Source organism: Dromiciops gliroides, chromosome 2, assembly GCF_019393635.1.
Source record: "Dromiciops gliroides isolate mDroGli1 chromosome 2, mDroGli1.pri, whole genome shotgun sequence".
Lineage (NCBI taxonomy): Eukaryota > Metazoa > Chordata > Mammalia > Microbiotheria > Microbiotheriidae > Dromiciops > Dromiciops gliroides.
The window spans coordinates 177,315,920-177,339,490 of record NC_057862.1 but is presented as its reverse complement, the minus strand read 5'-3'; the positions used below and the strand labels follow the sequence as shown (position 1 = coordinate 177,339,490).

The following is a 23,571-nucleotide window of genomic DNA, read 5'->3' as shown; positions in this document are numbered from 1 at the left end:
TGCTAAATCTAGGGAGACATTTCTTTGTTCTGGGCTAGCTCCTTGTGCCCTACTCATGTGAGCTCCCTCAGCTTGGCCTGCCCGGTCCCTTTCCTAACCATTGTATACCTGTTTCTGGCTCTTCCCATTATCACCTCCAGGCCCCACATACTGCCTGGTATCTTAAATCCTAAACCTTGCCTGCTTCCTCAAAGGGTTTTCTTGTAAGGAACAAGAGAAAACTATACAGGTGTTTAAAATAACAAACTAAGGGAGACAATTTACAAACACACGATGCATTTTCTAACCTTTTGGGAGTAGAAAGTCCTAGACTTCTATGTAAATATGAATTGAGCTCAGCCTTGGAATTTTTTTAATTCTTCCTAATCAAAAGCTCGCTCATTTTTAGATCATTGCCCCCAAAGTCTACCCCAGTCAGGTTTGAATTTGATCCTAGACCAAGGTTTCAGGTTTCTTATCCAAGACAGATTTAAATCTACTGGCTTTCTTTACCTAGTTCTAGATCTTACATCCCACACTGAGTAGGAAGGATACTGAGGGACAGCTAGGTGATACTATAGATAGAGCACTTGAAATGGAGTCAGGAAGACCTGTATTTGAATCCTTACAATCTCTGTGGGCCTGGGCAAGTCCCTTAAGCTCTCTGTGCCTCGGTTTCCTTATCTGTCAAATGAAGGAATTCCATTTTATTGCCTCTAAGGGCCCTTCCATTTCTAAATTCATAATCTTATAATAAGAAGGTATTAAGGGGCAGCTAGATGGCGCAATGGATAGAGCGCCGGCCCTGGAGTCAGGAGTACCTGAGTTCAAATCCAGCCTCAGACACTTGACACTTACTAGCTGTGTGACCCTGGGCAAGTCACTTAACCCCAACTGCCTCACTAAAAAAAAAAAAAAAGAAGAAAGAAAAAAAAGAAGGTATTATGCTATTTGCCTTTCTTCCCCCACCCCTCCAAAAAATCACCTGTCATTACTGCCTTGGGTATTTAGATCCCATACTCACTCCACCCCACCCCAAACACACACACACACACAAATGCTTGAAAGCCCTCTACTTTGCAGGTTACATAAAACTATAAAATAAGTTCCTTTCCATAAATAATTTCAGTTACCTTTAAAACTAAGTTTCTATAGTTCTGTTCCTCATTAGGAAAGGGATGATAGTCCATTCCTATAGTCTCCATTTACTACAAGGGTCCTTAATCTAGGCCTGTGGATCCCTAGAGAGTCCATGGCTAGTGTGATGTATAAAAAGTTTGAAAGACAGTTTCTGGGTAATTCATCATTTTATAAATTATTGTTAGTAGATAATTAATGAAAGGGGTCAGTGGCACTCTCAGATTCCAAAAATGGCAGCTTCGTGATGCTTACATGACCTTGGAAAAGTGGGTGTTCCTGACCAGAGGCAGTAATCAACTCTGACTGGCTAACAAATAATGAGAGTGGACCTATTCTAATGAGGAGCTTGGGGACAGGGATCACTCTTGCTCCCAGAACACCCCCAGCCTTGGGCTATCTAGAAAAGGGATCTACCCTTCTCCCCACCCAAACCTTCCAGAATACAACACAGTGGGCTAGAATTCACCCTAAATTAAATTCTTTATGAGGTTTTCTATTTGGCTAGGGTCTCTCACCCAGGACAGAAAAGCACGTACCCCCAGGAATTTGGACAATCTCATCCAGCAACAATGTCCTTTGGAGACTGAATAACCTACAGGTTTCAGGTTTCTGAATGAGGAAATAGGAAGGGAAAAAAATCCTGGTCCTAATTCAATAATTGATTATCAATATGAGTGTCAACTGGGTGAAGCCCACCCCTCAAAATGCAGGAGAGTCCAATCTGAGTTGAAAGCAGAAAAGTTTTATTAGGAGGAAAATCAGATACTAATGCCAACCCCCCCCCCCATACAAGGTACAAAGGATCCCATAGCCCAGGAGAGGCAAGGGATATTTATGCTTGAAAACCACAAAGGGGAGGTTCAGGAAGGGTTGGGAAAAAGAATGGACAATCTTTCCCAGAAACAGGTGGACATAGAAGAAGGATGTGTTGCAGAAACAATTGACTGCAAGACTTGTTTGGGCCAGTTTCAGGGGTTGGGAGCAGAGGCACAGCCTAGCAAGGTCAATCAGCGAACATCAGCAAAGGCATCCAGGAGTAAGCAAGACTGGCTCACTGCAGGCTCCTTTCAGCAAACAGGCTTTACTCTGTATCCAGTGAATCTGCCTGGTAAGGTAACTCATATAAAACAGACATATTAATCTCAGGGGCACTTCTACAAAGAGAAATAATCATTTCTCTCACTAGATTCCAGGAAGTCTTTAAATTTGGACAGGAAAAAAACATTATATCTTTATTTCCATTAACCTTTGGTTTCCTTTGTAATCCACTGTATTTTATCTTATGAATTTGAATATATTATTCTAAGGAGTCAATAGGCTTCATCAGACTGCCAAGGAAGCCATCTCACACATATACACACACATACACACACACACACACATTAAGAATCCTTGGTCTAACAGAACTAAAATAGACTCATGGCCAAGTACAAAAGTTCTTGCTCCCAGGCCTCCTCCCATGTATGAAACCAAACTGACATCTTCATGCTAAAAAGGAAACGTGTTCATTAGATGAATATTACTTCTCCATCTTCCCCACTAAGGTCTGGTACGTGGTGTATGCTGCGCTGCCTCAGAATAAAAACTGCACAATAGAAGTACCCAGCAGGCCTGAATTCTAATCAGATAACATTGCATCAAATCCTGGCCCCCTCACCCGCTGTGTGATGTCATGACTAAGAACCTGGCCTTATCAAACACCTGATCTAGGATTCATTTCCTCATTTGTAAAATGAGGAGATTGGATAATATGTCCTCCAAGGTTCCTTCAATTTCTAAATTCTAAAAACAGTGATAAAAGAATCTCACTCTGAATATATTCTCATTAACCCTGGAATTCAAGGCCTGGAGGAGAAGAGAAGGGGAGAAGAGAGAAGAAGGTCTACATTTTTTTTAAATTGCCATAGAAACATTCAACTTCAATTTTTCAAAAATGTCCCTAGAAATTTACCCCCAGTGGAAAGAAGACCTCTCATGACCTGGGACTAATGTCCTCCTCTTAGAATTATAAGGCATCCAGCTCATTGTGGCCAGGGACTTTCCAGGCTTCCTCTCACTTATGACGCCAAGATCTTATGAGTTCCAATACAGTATCCTTGCAACTATAAGAAACTCACATTACTAAGTATTTATCGAGATTCCACATGATGTATTGGGCATGAGATCTGGATATAGAAAAGACATGTCCCTAACTTTAAGAAGATTCCTTTCTGGGGGCCGCTAGATGGCACAGTGGATAAAGGAGGACCTGAATTCAAATCTGGCCTCAGACACTTGACACTTACTAGCTGTGTGATCCTGGCAAGTCACTTAACCCCCATTGTCCCGCCAAAAAAAAAAAAAAAGATTCCTTTCTACCATGACAAAGTCATTTTGGCTTCATTAAGTGAGAAGAAGTCAGGAAAACCCCTGGCCACAATAGACTCTGGGGATCTGTTTATGGGCCTTTGCATAGGGTATAAAGTGATAAAGTCAGTTCTGATTGGCTGACCAGCCAAGCTAAGAATCTGATGTTTGCTGGACCATATGGGAAATTAGAAACATTTAGATGTGAGAAAGAACCCTTTTGTTGGAAAGCACTGATTTATATCTGAGGTCCCAGATCTAACTGCTCAGTGATGGAAAAGAAAGAGGAAGAGGGCCCTGTCTTCAGCTAGGTTGTGAGTTGTAAGGTGGTAGAGAAGAGGGTGGGGGAAGTGTAAAAAAGACCACATTCCCCAAAATGCTAAGGGGGAGAGACAGATGCTGGGTAAAAAAGTTTAGAAAAGATACAGAATTGGGGCAGCTAGGTGGCGCAGTGGATAGAGCACTGGCCTTGGATTCAGGGGGACCTGAGTTCAAATCTGGCCTCAGACACTTAACACTTACTAGCTATGTGACCCTGGGCAAGTCACTTAACCCCAATTGCCTCACTACACAAACACACATACAAGAAAAAAAAAGAAAAGATACAGAATTGATGACCAAGCTCCCATGTCTGGCATCTACTTTCTGCACAGGGATGAGCTGCCAACACAAGGCAGAGGAAGGTCTTTAGTGTCTGAGGGTCCAGGAAGAAGATGCATCACTATCAACTGTGCTTGACTCAGAAAGCTTTTCCCAAGGGCAGCAGGCAGGATCCCTGCAAAGACTTCATCCTCCTCAGAGCCCAGACTGTCTTACTTTTCTACTTGTATTTGCAGCACTTCGCATGCAATAAGTGCTTAGTAAAAGCTTCACTCATTCATCCTCTTTTTTACATGGTTATCAGAGGGGAATTAGAGAGGATGACTTGAACCCATGATCTCTTATTCCTTGCATATTACTAGCTCTCAGTGGGGAGATTCAACCCCCTACTTCTTTGCAGTGAAAACACAGTGTTCCCCACCAACCTGTGCCCAGGAGTGGGTGGTATTCCAGAGTAAGGAGTAGTTGCAGCCCTGAAGCTGTATATTAAACAAGAAGCAAATTCAGAAGCAAGGAGGAGTGGTATGGCTTAGACCCTAAGAGAAGAAGGGCTCTCAGTTCCAGCCTACAGTCCAGTCTGAATCCCAAAAGAGGGATAACCAGGGCAAGCATCCCATGTCAAAGGTGAAATCAGTTCTATCACTGAACCAGCAAGGTTTCCCAAGTACCAGAAAGGAGCTAAGTCCCGTAGCTATCAGCTATTACCTAGACCCAAATTTAGATCAGGAACATGCAGAGCTCCGACCAGAGAGGCACCAATCAGACAGTGCCCTGGATCAGACCACTTTGGAAGTACTAAAGGTTTAAGATGGGTGCTGTTATAATCCTCATTTTATAGCTGAGGAAACCAAAACAAACAGATGTTAAGTGACTTGACTAGGTTCACATAGCTAGTAAGTGTCTGAAGTCAGAGTTAGGGTAGATTAAGAGAGAGAGATCAATCTTAAGCAAAACAAACTCTAAGGATTGACCAAAAGAAAAGTTTATAGTTCTTTTTGATCTATAAATGTGTTTCCCACTTGTTCCACTGTCCTTTCTGGACATGTAGATGGTTCTGGCCCTTTTAAGTTCTACCTTCTTACCAGGTAGAAACTATAAAAAACTTTCTTTCCCACAAAAAATCAATTACATTTACGGGGTAGATGTGGGTACAGGGAAAGTTCGTACAATCTTGCCTCCAGTACTAAGGCAAAACCTTTCCAAGACCATAGATGACCTTTATGCACAGGCAACTAAAATCACCCCAAGTCCACTGTGTCCAGGGAATATAAAATCTCCAATCCTATGTCCTTAAGTCTGCCCTTCACATATGGAACCAAACTGACCCAATGGGCTCATGGGATTACAGATTTAAGGCTAAAGGAGACTCAAGAGAACATCTAGTGCTGAGTCTCGTGGTTTACAAATAAGGCAGTTATTAAGAAGTGAAGTGACATGCTAGAATGGAAGAACCCAGAGAACACAAACTTTGGAATCTAAATATTCAATGACAGAAAGAATAGTGATGGCCAGGCACAGTGGTGCACATTTATAATCTCAGAGAGCAGAGAGGCTGAGGCTGGTGGATCTCTTGTACTCCAGAGATCTGATCTGCAGTGGGCTGTGTCAATTGGGAGGGCACAAAAAGCTCATAATTAATATGGTAAGCCCTAAGGAGAATAGGGACACCAGACTGCCTAAAAAGGGCAGAACCAGATAATATCAGAAACAGAGAGGGTCAAAACTCGCATGTTGATCAAAGTGGGATCAAGCCCATAAGTAGCTCCTGAATTTCCAGCCTGGGAAAGATAGTCTTTTTAAAAGGAGTTGGAAGAGGAGGAGGAGGGAAAGAAGAAAGGAAGGAAGGAAGGAAGGAAGGAAGGAAGGAAGGAAGGAAGGAAGGAAGGAAGGAAGGAAGGAAGGAAGGAAGGAAGGAAGGAAGGAAGGAAGGAAGGAAGGAAGGAAAAGAAAGCATGGTGACAAAGGAATCTCTTTGGAAGAATTCAGGACCATGTCCCACATTGCCCTAGCAATTTTATCTATGGCCTGAAGGGGGCAGTTTTACCTTAAATAGAGGTGCCTCCAACTGAAAGCCCCAGTTTATTTTCTCTAAATAGGACTGTGTAATGGTATAAAGTGTCAATCTGAGCATGCTCTGTTTTTGCTGCAACCAAAAAAAAACAAACAAAAAAAAACTACAAACATTTAGAATTAGGAAAGGCCTTTGGACTTGGAGAGTCCCAGTTCATATCCCAGGCCACAGAACCCTGGCAAAAAGAAGAATGGAAAAATCCTGGCTGGCCCCATTACTGATGCTTTGTCTTCACTTGGACTGTGAGTTGGGGGTTTCTGAAGCTGGGAGGAGGGAAATTGTGATGGGGTTTCCTGGTTCTTTTATAGAAATAAAAATAATATTGAAGGAGATGAGGGCTTTATGATGAAACTCTCATGTTTGACATTGTTTTTCTACATAGGTGTGAGCTGCCAACAGAAGTTGACACAGAGTCCTCCATCCCTGAGTGTCCAGGAAGGAGAGAACAGCACTATCAATTGTACTTATTCAGAGACAAGTCCTAGGAACTTTCAGTGGTACAGGCAGGATCCTGGGAAAGGCCTCGCCCTCCTATTTTACATAACTTCAGGGAGGAAGCAAAGAGGAAGAATCGGATCTTCATCCAACTTGAAGGAAAGTCATAGCACCCTAGACATCACTGCCTCCCAGACTGGAGACTCAGCCACCTACCTGTGTGCTGTGGATGCACAGTGATCCCCAGGCACCTGCAGCCTGTGCACAAACCCTGTAGTTGGATCCCCAGACGTATGTCTTGGGTAGGAGGTCCATGATGCATACCAAAAGAATTTATACTGACTCATGCTGGAAACACTATTACCCTGGCTACAATTTAGTTATTAGATTCCTGCTTTTAACCATCCCTCAAGTCCCTTGTCAGTCAACAAGCATTTGTTAGACCCTTAAAATGTGTCACGCACTTTATCAAATACTGTGGATACAGAGAGAGAAAAAACATGGTCTCTGTTGTATACATATAATCCGTGTATTTATGCACATATATAGTATCTACGTATATATGTAGTATAAGCAGAAGGTAATATCAAAGGTAAGGGTCAGGGAGCAAAAAGGAGGGGGGGGAGTCAAGAAAGGCCTCCTGCAGAAATGGGATTGAGCTTAGTCTTAAAGGAATCCAGGGAAGAAAGGAAGTGGAAGTGAGGAGGAAATGCGTTTCAGGCATGGTAGATGACTAGTGCAAAGCCATAGGGAGATGGAAAGCTGGGAGATGGAGTTTGAGCAACAGCAAATAAACCAGTGCAGTCAGATCAAAGAGTGAGTAGAGAGAAGTAAAGTCTGAAAAAACTGGAAAAGTAGGAAGGGAATAAGTTGTAAAGGAGTTTAAATGCTAAACAGAGGATTTCATATTTGATCCTGGAGTTAATTTGGAGTCACTGGGTGGCTGTGGGAGCAGGGGTGATGTGGCCAGGCTTTTGTTTTAGAAAAATCACTCTGGCAGCTATGAGGCTGCTCAGAGATATCCCCTCACCCCTAAACAGAGGAGGTGAAATTTGTGTGGAGAAAAGGCTAGGGTGACTGACTAGTCTCTGGGCATAACTATTGAATACCAAAAACAAGTTATCTTTGTTGAACAGTTATACCAAAGTCACCTCTGATTATTCAATTAAAAGGTTCCTGAGACCTGCTTGCCCTTCACTGCTACATTTGTGAAACTCCCTTTCTTTGATCTTGAGAATAAACCAGTATGGGCAGCTAGGTGGTGCAGTGGATAGAGTGCTGGGCGTGAAGTCAGGAACTCATCTTCTTAAGTTCAAATATGGCCTCAGACACTTACTTGCTGTGTGACAGTGGACACATCATTTAACCTTGTTTGCCTCAGTTTCCTCATTGTATAGCACCGACCCTGGAGTCAGGAGGACCTGAGTTCAATTCCGGCCTCAGACACTTAACACTTACTAGCTGTGTGACCCTGGGCAAGTCACTTAATCCCAATTGCCTCACCAAAAATAATAATAATAATAATAATATAGAAGTTTCCTCATTGTGTGACTCCGAGCAAGTCACTTAACCTTGTTTGCCTCAGTTACCTCATCCATTAAAATAAGCTGAAGAAGGAAATGTCAAACCACTACAGTAACTTTACCAAGAAAACACCAAATGGGATTATGAAGAGTCCGACATGACTGAAACAACTGAACCACAACAACAAGCCAGTATAAGCTCCAAGGTTTGGAGATCATTCAATCAGTCTGAAACCCCAGCACAGACAACCTAGTTGGACCTGTTATGTATGTCACATGTAGTACAGTGGATAACCTTGACCTGATTTAGAATCAGAGGGTCAAGGTTCAAATCCTGGATGTACCCCTTACTACCATATGACCTTAATAAATCACCTCAACTCTCTGGGCCTCAGTTTTCTCATCTGTTAAATGAAAGAGTAAAGAACTCTAAGGTCCTTTTTAGCTCTACGTCTATGATCTAAATCAGGACAAAAGAAACCTAGATGATACAAGAAGCTGGTATAAGAATGATGTTTAATAGCAATGAGTTAAAATTAAGTACCTTGTATGAGCTGTAATTCTTTTCTTTAAATCCGAATGGATATATATATATATATATATTTGGTGATGAAGTTAACATTTAAGAAAGAGAATCTATTATCTCACTGGGAGTGTTCAAAGGTAAAAGCAAGGATTAAATTAAGCTCAATTCATTCCAGCTTGGACAGGTCCCTGAATGACATTGTAGCCCAGATAAATGTGGCTGCACTCGAGGCAGATAGCTTCAAGGTACAGAAATAAGGAATGGAATGATAGCAGGAATTGAGCCCTTGGAACCACCAAGACCAAGAAAATAGAGGTAACTGCAGGGGGATCTAAAACCTAGGTAGTTCTGGGAGGGAGCAGGCAGAAGAACATGTATCTATGGCACCAGGGAAGGGTGAAAATAAAGTGGTAATGGCTTTCTGTTGCAAATAGGGCAGGATTCCCTTGGTTGAAAACTGATTCATCCTTTGATAAAAGAGGCAACCTTCTCTGATTCTCATATCTAATAGTATGGAAATCACAGGGAAATTATGATGCCTTGATAGTCAGTCCTTCTGTCTGGCATTATCTTTATAAACAAGACAAAGTGGAACAGGGTCCCCAGGCCCTAATCAACCAGGAGTGGTCTCCACTCCGAACTTAAGTTATAAATACAGTTCTTTGCAATGGCTCCAGTGGCTCAGGCAGGATCCTAGGAAAGGTCTTGTCTTTTTTACATTAATTCATTTAAATGAAGACGAGAAATTTCATGGATGATTCACAAACTTATTATAAAAGCAGTGGATATTTCTCCTTGCATATCACGACTTGGGGGCCCTGGGACTTAGCTACCGGCTTCTGTGCAGCAGGAACACAGTGTGCCCCAGGCACCTGCAGACTGTGCACAAACCCTGAAGCCAAGGCTCCAGCCTCCCTCCCAGTCAGGGGAATCCATCAGGGTGCAGAGACACAGAGCATATGGCTTATCCATCTGCAAGGGGAAATTCACACAGTTATGGAAGAAGAACAGAAAAATCTGATTTTAAGGACATCCCTTGTTGCTACCATCATTTTGCAATCAAAGTAGAACTTGGAAGGATTAATGAGGTCTTCTTCTTTAGGAAAGAGAATTTCAAAAAGTTCAAAAAGAACAAAAATAGTTAACAGTTCCATAGCACTGCAGGGTCATAAGATTTCAGGCTAGAAGGAACTGCAGGCTTATTATCTTATTTTACAGCTGAGAAAACTGTGACCCAGAGAATTAAAGTGGCTTGCCTGGTTCTGCATAGCTAGAAAAGAACACAGTCAGATTCATACCCAGGTATTTGGCTTTCAAGTGTTCTTTCCATTGCACAACACTGATTCTTAAAAAGAGTATGAAAGAGGGGCAGCCAGGTGGCGCAGTGGATAGAGCACCGGCCCTGGAGTCAGGAGGACCTGAGTTCAATTCTGGCCTCAGACATGTAACACTTACTAGCTGTGTGAGCCTGGGCAAGTCACTTAACCCCAATTGCCTCACCAAAAAAAAATGTAAAAAAAAAAAGTATGATAGATGCAGGGAGGATAAAGAACAAATATTAAAAGATGACCCTATGACTCACTAGATAATACAGGTTTTCTCAGTTTTTAAATGGGGATAATCAGGTTCAAAGGAAGGATAGTAACATGTCCACACAGCTAGGACATGCCAAAGTTTTGAATTCAGATCGCCTAGTCCATTACTCATGCCACCATAGCACAATGACTTAGCCTTAGCTGAAGAGGTTTGTGTACAGGCTGTGGGTTCCTGGGCACACCATGTACCTCTCCTATTCCTATATAATGTTGTTCTTCTTCATAAAAAGAATCACCAGAGACTCTAACAGGAAAGGCAGTACCAGAGGGATAAGAGGCTCTCCAAAAATTAAATTCTGTCTGTGCAATTGAGAATGATACGAATGGGCAAGAAAAGAGGATGGAATTAAAAAAAAAAAAGAAAACAAGCTCCAATAATGTGACAGTACATTATTCCAAAGAGCTGAAACTTTTTTAAAAAAAGCTTTTATACAAAGATGGAAGGAGAGATATATAACCAAGGAAAATATAACAGAGAGATGAAGAATAATATCAGGGAGGCTAAAGACCAGAATGAACTGAGACTTGCTGGAACATGCTCAGGACCTTACAAAGGACTTTTGAGGATATATTCAGAACAAAAAGAATCAGGGAGAGAATGAAACATATTTCTTGGATGTGACCAACAGAAATTTATTTTACTTGACTATACTTATTTGTTACAAGGGTTTCATTGTGTTTTGCTTTTTTCAGTAGCGAAAGTTGGGAAGAAGAGGAAAACATTGTTTTCATTAATGAGGAAAACAAGTTAATTTTTAAACAAAGTTAAAAAATGAATAAGGCAGCTGAAATAGGCTCACCACTTAGGGGTGATGGTGTAATGCGAGTACAAGACAGAGAGGAAGTAGAAATTACTCAACTCCTATTTTGCTTCAAACTTCTCTCAAAGAAAATTATCTTTAGTCTGGAAAACATAGAACAAAGGCATGGCTAAGAGGAAAAGTCCAAGTTAGTTGAAAAATTAGTAAAATAATGCCTAGTTTCCAGAGGAGATTATGTCCCAAGGTAACAAAGGAAGAAATACCAATATAGCAAAATATGGAATGAGTATGGCTAATATGCCAGTCTATCAGCATGCAACAAATAGGGGTGGGAATGTGGCTAGCTCATCACCTACATAAAGGAATGTCACCTTGGGAAAGAAAATTGCGTGTGGCAAACCATCAATTTGTGGTCAACTATTGCTTGCATATGCAGAACATTCTCTTTGAGTCTATGCTGACTTCCCATACAGGAGACACTATTCCAAACCCTATTTCTGCCTCATTTCTCTCTCTTTGGATCCAGCATCTGGGTAAACTCCTCTGGCTTATTCTTCATTTCATGTTGACCTTTGTATCCTCCATGTACAGCACCCTGTGTATGGTAGCCATTTAATAAAAGTTTGGTGGTGGGGGCAGTTAGGTGGCGCAGTGGATAAAGCACCAGCCCTGGATTCAGGAGGACCTGAGTTCAAATCTGGCCTCAGATACTTGGCAATTACTAGCTGTGACCCCTGGGCAAGTCGCTTAACCTTTATTGCTCTGAGGAAAAAAAAAAAAGTTTGGTGAATTGGAATAGCAGAGCAAGGATTTAAACTCAGGTCATTTGGATCCAAATTCACCATTCTATCCACTGCATCTGGATGTTCTCAGTGTTGTTAAACATTTAGAAAGGGAAGTAGTGATCACTCTTGTTGCTTAAAAATGACATTAAATAGAAACCTATCTGCTCCTCATCATGTACAAGTTTTGTGAATATCTTCCCATAAATCCTTTATAAAAGATCCACCTTACATGAAAAGACATTCATCTGTCTTTTATATTTTATGGGATGGGGGAGCAGCTAGGTGGCTCAGTGGATAAAGTACCAGCCCTGGATTCAGGAGGACCTGAGTTCAAATCTGACCTTACTTCAGGGAGCAAAAATATGGTGTTGTCTTCCCTTTTATAGCCTCTGGTGATGGAATCATGTTTGTGAGGAGGGACAACAATACTGTGTAGGTGACATGTGATCATCTGACACTTGACACTTACTAGCTGTGTGACCCGTGGCAAATCACTTAACTCTCATTGCCCCACAAAAAATAAAAAAATAAAAAATATATATATTTTTATGGGATGATGAATATGATGAATACAGAGAAGCAGGAGGAGACTTAAGTGAACAGATACAAAATAAAGTTAAGTAAAACCTGGAAAAGAAAATACCCAATAGCTACAACAAGGTAAGCAGAAAGAACAAGAAAGCTATCTTGGAATGAAAGTATAAGGGCCAACCTTGGCCCTACAGAGGAGATATGAATAAATACTTCCCCTCAACCTCCCCCACTTCTTTGAAGAATAAGAAACTATGAGCACTACATATAAAATCAGACGATGATTAATTTTGCTGAATTGTCCCTCTCTTTTTATTCTTTGTTACAAGGAGTGGCTCTCTGGGAGAGAGAAGAGAAAAGAATATATTAGGAAATGTTAGAGATGTTAAGAAAAAGTGATCAATAAAATTTTACTTTGAAAAATATTTCATGGGTAGCAACATAACTCTGCTATATGCTTCTTTATATCTATATAACCAGGCCATATTCTCTTTTAATTATATACTTTTAGGATATTTTAATGTAATTTTGCATATTCAGTCATCTCTGACAATATACTATAGCCTGATTATCCTTTCTATGATCTCTTCACTGACCTTTCTAATTTGTTTTTATTCATATTTTTAGTATTATCTTCAATCTGCAGCTTCTTTTCGGATAACTTTTTTTGTTGTTGAGGCAATTGGGGTTAAGTGACTTGCCCAGGGTCACACAGCTAGTAAGTGTCAAGTGTCTGAGATCGGATTTGAACTCAGGTCCTTCTGACTCCAAGGCCAGTGCTCTATCCACTGCACTACCTGACCCTTTAGATAACCTTTTAAACCATTGAGAACTAGATTCCATAATACATTAATCCACTTAACTTAACTTAACTGTGACTATAATATGTCACAATATGCTAAAAGGCAATGAATAAGGGTATCACTGTCAAGCCCTCAGTACCCTATTCTTACTTCAGGGAGCAAAAATATGGTGTTGTCTTCCCTTTTATAGCCTCTGGTGATGGAATCATGTTTGTGAGGAGGGACAACAATACTGTGTAGGTGACATGATCATCTGACAAATGGACCAATCCATAAATAAAATATAAATGAAACTTAGTTTCTTATTTTTATGTAGAAATAAATCAACATTGAAGTTTTAACAGTTTCTTCTCACACCTCAATGGATCATATTGTGCATACCTTACCTTAGAGATCACTGCTTTAGCCTATGGACAATATGCTACATTGCTTTCCACACAATTGTGAGAGATATAAAGGAAGTTTTCCTGCTTGATGGGTAGATCCTCATAGGGGATTAATAGGAAGATATTGATAAAAATAACACAGGAAGAGAAAGGAAGGGAAGAGAAGGGAAAATAAGGGAAGACAATGGACGGCAAGGCAAGGGAATAGAAAGGAAGACAAGGGAAGACACTGTGCTAAGTGTTTTGCAAATAATATTTCATTTGATTTTCACAATTCTTGGAGGTAGGTGCTGTTATTATTATCCCCGTTAAGTAGTTAGGGAAACGTAAGTAGATAGAGGTTAAGTAACTTGCTCAGAATCACATAGCTAGGAAATATCTGAGAATGGATTTGAGCTCAGATCTTCCTGACTCCAGGCCTAGCATTCTATCCACTACATAGAAAGATTGCAATCTCTACCATTGAAGGCTGGGAGTACCCATATCAATGACATTACAGATCTATCAACATATTAAAATTAACACCACAATAGCTAAAAAACAAACAAACAAAAAAATACTATTTCCAAACTTTCATCAAGAGTGCAGCCTAGGGGCAGCTAGGTGGCACAGTGGATAGAGCACCGGCCCTGGAGTCAGGAGGACCTGAGTTCAAATCCGGCCTCAGACACTTAACACTTACTAGCTGTGTGACCCTGGGCAAGTCGCTTAACCCCAATTACCTCACTAAAAAAAAAAAACCCAAAACAAAAAAAAAGAATGCAGCCTAAGCTAACATTATGAAGTTCTTTGTGATTTAATAGCAACCCCAGTTACTCTAATGGATCTAGGTTCCCATCAGTATAGATTTCCCCAACTAAGACACATAACAGCTCATTCATACCTGGCCATATTGGGCCTCCACTGTTCATGTCTTCTCATGAGTTCACCATAGGATATCCACCAAATGAACCAGAGGTCTTCCTCATTTTCTTTTAACATTGTGAGGATGCCAGAGGGACACACAAGTCAGTCATAGGCTTCCAGTAACTGTCATCATATAGCCAGATGATCTGCTTTTTTCAATCATACCTTTCTTTTAAGATAATATTTTCTTAGCTCTTTGAAGTTCCTTGTTCATGTTTTACAGTCTGCTCACACCTATCATATGTCCCTCTATTGCCCCCTTAGTGATACTCAGTTTTATTTTTTAGAGATTGTAGTGGCCCACAGCCCATAGCCATACAATAACAGTGGTTGAACATTAGAATTTAAAAGATGAGCTATTGTTTCAGGGAGAAGTGCAGGGTCATTAAAGGAGCTCAGTGATTTCCCATCCTTGATCCAGTCTATCTCCTCCTCCTGTTTAATTCAGGGCCAGATTCATTGTACATTTGCAGTATCTGTCCGAGGTATTTATTCTGATGGATGAGCTCTAAGAGGACAACAAACAAGCAAAAGATGGGAAAGATATGCAAAGATTATTATAATAAACTCTTTTCATCATAAGGAAAATGGAACTACCACTCAAGCTTTAACATCACAGTTCTAGATGTTCTTAAAGAGGAAGTAAAAAAAGTATTCAAAAGAACAAAAAACAAAGATGCCAATAGTTTTTTCAAAGTGTAGATGGAAGAGATCTGTGCTGAAAGTGACATCATTCTGAGAGTACTGAGGCATCAATTTACAAGGTATCTGAAGGGGAATAAATACTAAAGGTGTGGAAAATAATTTAAACATCATTCATACCCAAAAAAAGGTGAATGACAAAACAGTTGCAGGTATAAACTATATGCCTATTCCATGTCATATACAATCTTAATTAGAATAATGTGCACATTCAACAAGGACATTCTTGTTAATGGTAGTAGTAGTAGCAAATAGGTAGGCTTTTGCGACTGATATTTCCCCAATAGATCACATCTTTATCATCACACAATTGTAGAGAAAATTGTAGACAATAGAAAACTCTCTCTATACCGTAGTTTCTTTGCTTGTTGAATTAACAGAGTTGGGCTCAAGGTCCCTTTCAAATCCATGATCTTACAACATGGCTCCATTTTGATAGAAGAAAATGGCATCTTAAAGATTCTCTTACAATAAGATGTCTCCTACACATACATCGAAATTATGTAAAATTATTTGAAAGATAAAACAACAGAGACAAACTTGTTCAACAATCCCCTGATCACTAATAACAGACAAGGCAAAAAGCAAGGATAGGGGTATGTTCACCAAAAGCATTTGCTTCTGTAATGGCAGAGATCCAGTGTAAAGTCCAAGTTGAAAAAGGATGTCCTAGAGGTGGTGAGGGACCCTTATGAATGGATTACATTATCCTGGTTGTTAAAAGCCCCCAAATACTCTAGAGCTTCTTGGATGAAAAAGAAGGTTTTTGTAACTGATTCCTACATTTGGGAAGAACAAGCAATAATGTCATCTTCCTTGTGAATATTGGACAAGAGATAAGCATATTTGGAACATTACTTTAGCAATCTGGCCCCAAGACATTTCTGTTTACATTTTTCTTAAACCATAGATGGTTCCTTGCAGTTGAATTTGCATATGTATATTTATAAGAAACACAGTTTGCTTCTATTGTCTTAGGCAACCATAATGAGAATCCCATTCTTTAAAATAAAACAGCTAGAAAAGTCTGCTTCAGGGGGCTGAAGATTCCCCTTCAAAATTTATGTCCTCAGTAAGACTGGACAAGGGGGATAATTGAGAAGTCCTCAAAAACTTTATTAATGATCCCATCTTCACTGCTGTCATGAGTATTGGTTGAGATTGTCTGAAGATAAGAAGAGAGACCCAAAAAACATGCTTCATATAGCTTAAAGGAGGCACTCAGTATGCCTCATTTGGAGTTCTCTATGAAGAATATGAGAAGAAAAAAAAATTCTGAAGAGGTGACTCAATAATCAGTCTCTGCTATAGTCTAATATTGACTTGATTTGGGGAGAGTAGATTTCAAAGGGTTCTGAGAAAAGCTAGATCAGATTCCTTGGAGTAAAATTCTACAGAGGAAGACAGAAGGGAAGGATGGGGAGCTCTCAAGAATGAAATTTGGAAGAAACAAAGAGATACAATTCCAATGAACAGGAAAAGGAGAATTGTCTAAGGAGACTGATGTGGATGCACACAGAACTCATTAAGCAACATACGTTTTTAAGATATGTATAGAAAATCAAAACAAGGGAAGGTAATGAAGGGTGGAAGAAAAAACATGTCGTGGTGCTGTAAAAATGGTGTCAGAAGTGCTAAAGCTCAAAATTAGCTGGGACTGCAGAGGAAAACTTAATATAACAAAAAAAGAGGGAATAGCTACATTAAGAAAAATAGGAGACGGGGCGGCTAGGTAGTGCAGTGGATAAAGCACTGGCCCTGGATTCAGGAGTACCTGAGTTCAAATCCGGCCTCAGACACTTGACACTTACTAGCTGTGTGACCCTGGGCAAGTCACTTAACCCCCATTGCCCCATAAAAAAAAAAAGAAAAAAAAAGAAAAATAGGAGGAACAAAGAGAGAATAGGACCATTGCTCAGACTGGTTACCACAATGATTATAGACAATGGGGGAAAGCACATCTATTCAATTCCTAATTTCATTTTTGTTTTGTCTTCCAAGAAGAATGATCACTAGCCTGGAAAGAAAGAAAAAAAAAACGGGCTAATAAAGAGTTGAAATCGAAGCTAAATAAGAGAACACCCAGCTATCCTTGAGTTCAGGTCACCAGGTCAAAATGAACTACAAGGCAAGGGAGTGAAATAATATTTCCGTTTTGCATTTATCTCTCATGATAGCTGAGCCACTATCAATGATGTTTAACAGACTGTGGAGAAGGGAAGAAAACAGAAGGGCAAATGTTCCAACTTTCAAAAAAAAAAACCAAGAGAAAAGAAAGTTTCTAAACTATAATTCAGGGAGTTCAGCTTTAATTCCTGGGTAGATTCTAGACTATATTCATAAAAAGATAGTTAGTAAACAACTAGAAAAGGAAGAGGTGATAATGAAGACCTTGAAAGGCTTTAGCAAGAATTGGAGTACTAGGCTTAGAGTCAGGCAGTATTGGACTCAAATACTACCTGGGATGCTGACTAGCCATGTCACCACAGGCAACTCATTTAATATCTTACAGACTCAGTTTCCCCATCTATAAAATAGAGCTAAAAATAGCAACTATTCCACAGAGTTGTTGTGGGCTAAAATTGATAGAGATAGATAGATAGATAGATAGATAGATAGATAGATAGATAGATAGATAGATAGATAGATAGATAGATAGATGATAGGTGGATGGATGATGAATGGATGGATGGATGGACAAATGGATAGATGATAGATATACAGGCAGATAGTGCCTTACAAATCTTAAAATACCATATCAATGCTAGCTATTATTATTATTTTATTTTTGATAGTTATTAGATTGATGTATCATAATGATTACTGATGATATGGCTAACCTAGATTTTAGGACGGCATTTAACAAATTCTCTCATGCTATACTTGTAGAAAAGGTGAAGAAGTATAGGGTAGACAATAATAGTATAATTAGGTAAATTCAAAACCCTTCCAATGGCTACACCCATTATAATTTTTTAACAACTAGGAAGGTTGGTAATGGGATATCTTGAGGTCTGTGCTTGGTCCTGTCCTGTTTAACATTTGTGGGAATGACTTAAATGAAGGAATAGATGACATGTTTACCTTCAGATGTCACAATGCTCAGAGAGAGAGCTAATGTGTTGGATTAAAGAGTTAGGACCCAAAAGGATGTCAACTGTTAAAATGCTGGGATGAATCTTATAAGATCAAATTTAAAAGAGCTAAACATAAAGTCTTCTATCAAAAAAAGTCAACTCTATATAAGCATAACATGGCTAGCATGTGGCCTAGGTGCTTATCTGAAAAAGACATGAGGGTTTAAGTGGATTGCAGGCTCTCACGAACCAATAATGTGATATGGGAGTCAATAGAAAAACTCATGTCGGGGCAGCTAGGTGGCACAGTGGATAAAGCACCAGCCCTGGATTCAGGAGGACCTGAGTTCAAATCTGGGCTCAAACACTTGACACTTACTAGCTGTGTGACCCTGGGCAAGTCACTTAACCCTCATTGCCCCATCAAAAACAAATTAATTGAGATATTGTAAAAAATGATTTTTTTTAACCAACCAGTTATTATGAGAAAATACTATCTTGGAGATTCAGTCCTAACTTCCCCCATTCCAAAGTTTTTCTTGATAAGTCAGCTCTTCCCGGCTCTGTTCATGGTTATAAACCCTCATTGTCCCTGGGGCAGGGGGAGGGAAGCTAATCTGATCTCTGGCTACATCAAGAAAGGTTAGTGGCTAAAGAAAGAGAGATGCTGACCCTGCTAAAATCTACCCTGATCAAATGATACTGGCGTGTTGTGTTCAGTTCTGGATGCCATATTTTAGGAAAGATACTAGAGGCCTATCAGCTGTCTAGAGGAGAGCAACCAGAATGGTAAAGAGTTATTAGAGAGTGATTGTACCGTGCAATGGTCATTTGAAGAACCTAGGGATCTTTAACCAGGAGAAGTAATGACATAAGTAGCACATGATCACTTTCTTCAAGCGTTTGAAAAGATATCATGGGAAGGAAGGACTCAACTTGTTCTGCTTTTCCCCAGAGGACAGATCAAGAAGCAGTGGGTGGAAGTGACTGAGAGCCTACCCTTAGGCTTTGTTGTGAGAACAAATTTAAAAATTAGAGCTAGCCATAAGAAGTATGGGCTGCCTCGTGAGGCAAATTGGTTGCCCTTACTGGAATTCTTCAAGTAAAGGCTAGATAACTTAAGGGGTTTGTTCTAGAAGGGATTCTTGTTAAGGCTGCTGAAGTTCTTTCTACTACCTAGATTCTGTGAACAAACAGCAAGGTCGTATGCTATAATTTTGCACTAAAGAATAGGTAGATCAGAAGTAGTTATAAACTTGGGAAAGTTTAGAGTTTTAAATTTGGAGAAGAGGAAAAAGTGGGGATTGGGGTATCTCAAAATGGGACAGTACTTCTATGTAGTTTTAGAACCATAGAACTGAGATGTCTAAGAGATCCAAGTATGATAAACCAGAGACCTCCTTTCCTAAGAATCTGAAAAAGGAGACAGTTCCATTTTACTGCATATTCCAAATTCAGAGACATAATGAGAGAAATAAATATTCAGGGCTCTAATCCATAATGCCACCATACAGCTTCCCTCCCATCAGAGCCTCCCAGTCTGGAGGCTGGGCCACCTATCTCTGTCCTGCAGAGATGAAGTGTTCCCTAGGCACCCACAGCTCCAGGCATATTTCCTGTTGTGGGCCCTAGAAATGGAAAGACTTGTTTGGACCTATTTCTCTGTCATAAACATCTGCCAATTTTTTTCTCTGGCTCAAGACACTAGAAATTGCTGATGATTTGAACAAAAATATAAAGAAGCTTTTTTATGTAATGTTTTTGAACATACACACATCTTCCATTTTAATTAGAGACCAAACGTCTGAACAATAATTGCTGTCATCCTGAGTCATATCCAGCCCAGGTTTCTATTTCTGACAATGGGACAAAAGGCAATTTTAAAGCCTCCTATCTATTCTCCTCAAATTCAATGGGAAAATAGCTGGATTAGAAGACAGAGGACCTGGATTCAAATGCTGACCCTGTCACTCTGTCCCTGTGTGACCTGAAACAATATGCTTAACCTCTCTGGGCCTTGGTTTCTTCATCTATAAAAATGAAAGCATTAACTTGGTGCCTGTTAATGTCCTTTTCCAGCTATAATCCTTAAGATCTTAGGATCCTATTGGATCCATATTCCATTAGTAAAAACTATCATAAATTTAATCTCAATGAATGTATCTGAACCCTTCTTGACCATACATTTCTGTCTATTATGCCCATAGTGTAATATTTTTTTTATTTATTACAAATTTAACTCTATCAAACCCCAAAGGATGCCCTCTACTGCCAACATTTGGAGATTATTGAACAAGTCCGTATTTACTTATCCATTTCCCACCCAACAATCCATGATTCTACAGCACAGTGCCTGGCATACATAGTAGGTATTTAATAAATCCTTTTTGTCTGACTGACTCTTTTTTTTTACTTCTTTTCCAATAAAAAAGCCCTAATACTTTAGTTTGCTATCAGCTCATCAGTCTCCAATCCCACACCCAATCCTCTTAAGAGCCCTAATCTTAAAGAATCGTAGAGTTGGAAGAGATCTTAGCAGTTTTCTAGTCTAACTCCAACCTAAAATCAATTGAGTTCAACAAACATTTATTAAACATTTATTGCCTATTATATGTAAGGCACTGTGCTAGTATAAATCCCTTCTATAATATCCTCAGCAAAGGGTCATGGAGACTTTGTGTGAATACCTCCAAGAATGGGGAAGTCACTAACTCAAAAGTCTATTAAATTGTTCTCATTATTTTTTACATTTAATTTTTATTTTAATTACTAATTTTATTGATTATTTATTTTGCTTATTAATTTTTTTCTCAATTACATTGAAACAAAAAATTTTTAACATTTTTAAATTTTGAGTTCCGAATTTTCTCCTTCTCTTCCCTTCCCTTAAGAAGGCAAGCAATTTGATACAGATTATACACATGTAGCCATGTAAAATGTTCCCATATTATCCATGTTACAAAAGAAAATGCAAACAAACAAAAACCCAGGATTAATAAAGAAGGCAAAAAAGGAGACTTCAATCTGTATTCAGACTCTAGTACTTCTTTCTCTGGAGGCAGATAGCATTTTACATCATAAGTCCTTGAGATTTGTTTTGGATAGTTGTATTTCTGAGAATGGCTGTCATACAATATTGCTGTTATTGTGTTGTCGTTGTTTGTCTTTCATTCCTGAAGAGGACCATGACATCAGGGTGATTTCATGAATTGCACTGAATTGGATGTAAGGGAGGGAGGGCTGTGCAAGGTCACCAACCTCACTCTCGCCTCCAGAGCCATCTGGGTCCAGTGGCAAGATATAGTTCAGGATGACTGGAGATGGCCCCAGATATTTAAGGCAATTGGGGTCAAGTGACTTTCCCAGAGTCACACAGCTAGTAAGCATCTGAGGTGAGATTTTAACTCAGGCCCTGCCAACTTCAGGACCAGTGCTCTATCCACTGTGCCACCTAGCTGCCCTGTTATTGTGTACAATATTCTGATTCTACTCATTTCCCTTTGCATCAGTTCATGCAAATTTTCCCGGGTTTTTCTGAAAACATCCTTCTTGTCATTTCTTATAGCACAATAGTATTCAACCAATCATATATCATATCTTGGTCAGCCATTCCCCAATTAATGGGTGTCCCTTCAATTTCCAATTCTTTGCCAGCACAAAAAGAGCTACTATAAATATTCTTGTACATATATACAGCTCTAGTTATTAAGAAGGTCTTCTTCATTGGGTCTAGAAAAACCTGTTATGGGGTCTTTGACCACATTTCCCTTTCTCCAGAGGAAAGAAAGTACTGGGCATAAAACACTGTGAGCTCCCTCTGGTGAAGAAGGGTAGGAGAGCTAAAATCCCAGAGATACAATCTGTCTACTAATCTCAAAGTTTATAAGGGGCAAAATACCACATATGTCTTTTGATAAATCATAGCCTGGATATTAGTAGTTATTCTTCATCTAGGATTAATCCTGGGAGTCCAGTCACTGAGAGAAAGAGAAAAAGATGCTTTCTGTCAGCTTTTTTTCTAGCATTTATCCTGCCTTTAATACCTCAGCCTGATTCAACAGGCTTTAAAAGAGTCACACCTTCATCCCAAATGATAAACACAAAGCCCTAACTAGTTATATTTGCTTGCCATAGCAAGCAGTATGAAATACAGCTGCCCTCAAATCAATGTAAGACAAATTAATTTGGGGAAAGGCTAAAGAAACGACAGAGCAGGAAGGGACACAATGATTTCACAAGATCACTCTAGGGGTTAGAAAATGGGAATAGGAAAAGGGAGAGGATGGGACCAGGCTGGGGAGGAGCTAAGGTACAGCCATTAAGGAGGATAAAATTTCATCTTCTATTTTTTTTATTTTAACTAATTAGTCTTTTGTTTTTTTTGTTTTTGTTTTGTTTTTGTTTTGCAGGGCAATGAAGGCTAAGTGACTTGCCCAGGGTCACACAGCTAGTGTCAAGTGTCTGAGGCTGGATTTGAACTCAAGTCCTGAATCCAAGGCCAGTGCTTTATCCACTGCACCACCTAGCTGCCCCCTAACTAATTAGTCTTAATAAATAAGCACTGTCTATTTCTGCTGTGCCCTTGGTCAAAGCCCTGATCACCCTACCCTATTTACAACTTTGCACAGGAAACTTCCTCGCCTTGGTTAAAGAATTGCCCAGATTAAGTCCTGAGTCATTGATAGTGTGTAGTAGACTTCTTTATTATCATTCCCTTTATTCATTGACTCAGGCTTGGTTGAGCAAAGGTTAAAGGCTACAAGCAACTTAAATGCCTTTTCTAAACTGCAGTACATCACAAATTGGCACTCTGACATTTTCAAGGCAAGGACATATGTGGTCTCTGTTTTTGTTTCTCTCTGGTTTTTCCCATACTCCTGATCCTGTGCATATTTCTTTCTCTCTCCGTTCCTGCCTACTTTTGTTTAAAAAAAAATCCCAATATTTCTATCATTTACAAGACTCTAATTCACACTTGCCTTAACTTCTAATTTGTTTGACTATTGGTCTAGAGACAGTCTCTGTTCTGTTTCTCTCTGTGTCTGCTATAAACAAAAAGGGTGATTATAGAAAAACTATGCATCTGTTTAAGGAACAGAATCCGACATAAAGGAGAGAGGGACCCCGATCCCACCTTGTTCGTGTTGTTCCCTGTAAGCAAGATCGACCATAGTTCTATTGTCTAGAAAGGAACATGGGGGTCATCTAGACCAACCCCTTATATTTTTTTTAAATTTTTTTTTAATTTAGTGAGGCAATTGGGGTTAAGTGACTTGCGCAGGGTCACACAGCTAGTAAGTGTTAAGTGTCTGAAGCCGGATTTGAACTCAGGTACTCCTGATTCCAGAGCTGGTGCTCTATTCACTACGCCACCTAGCTGCCCCCAACCCCTTATATTTTAAAGA

The 23,571-nt window shown here is 39.7% G+C and overlaps 1 gene segment (V, D, J or C); it reads left to right on the top strand.

Annotated features, from left to right (window-relative positions):
• The first annotated feature begins 6,326 nt into the window (after positions 1 to 6,326).
• The window catches only part of LOC122738458, a 285,606-nt gene continuing 268,361 nt past the window's right edge, over positions 6,327 to 23,571 (top strand). Inside the window, 2 exon segments of the C gene segment in view lie at positions 6,327 to 6,378; positions 6,519 to 6,802. Coding sequence covers positions 6,327 to 6,378; positions 6,519 to 6,802 — 336 coding nt within the window.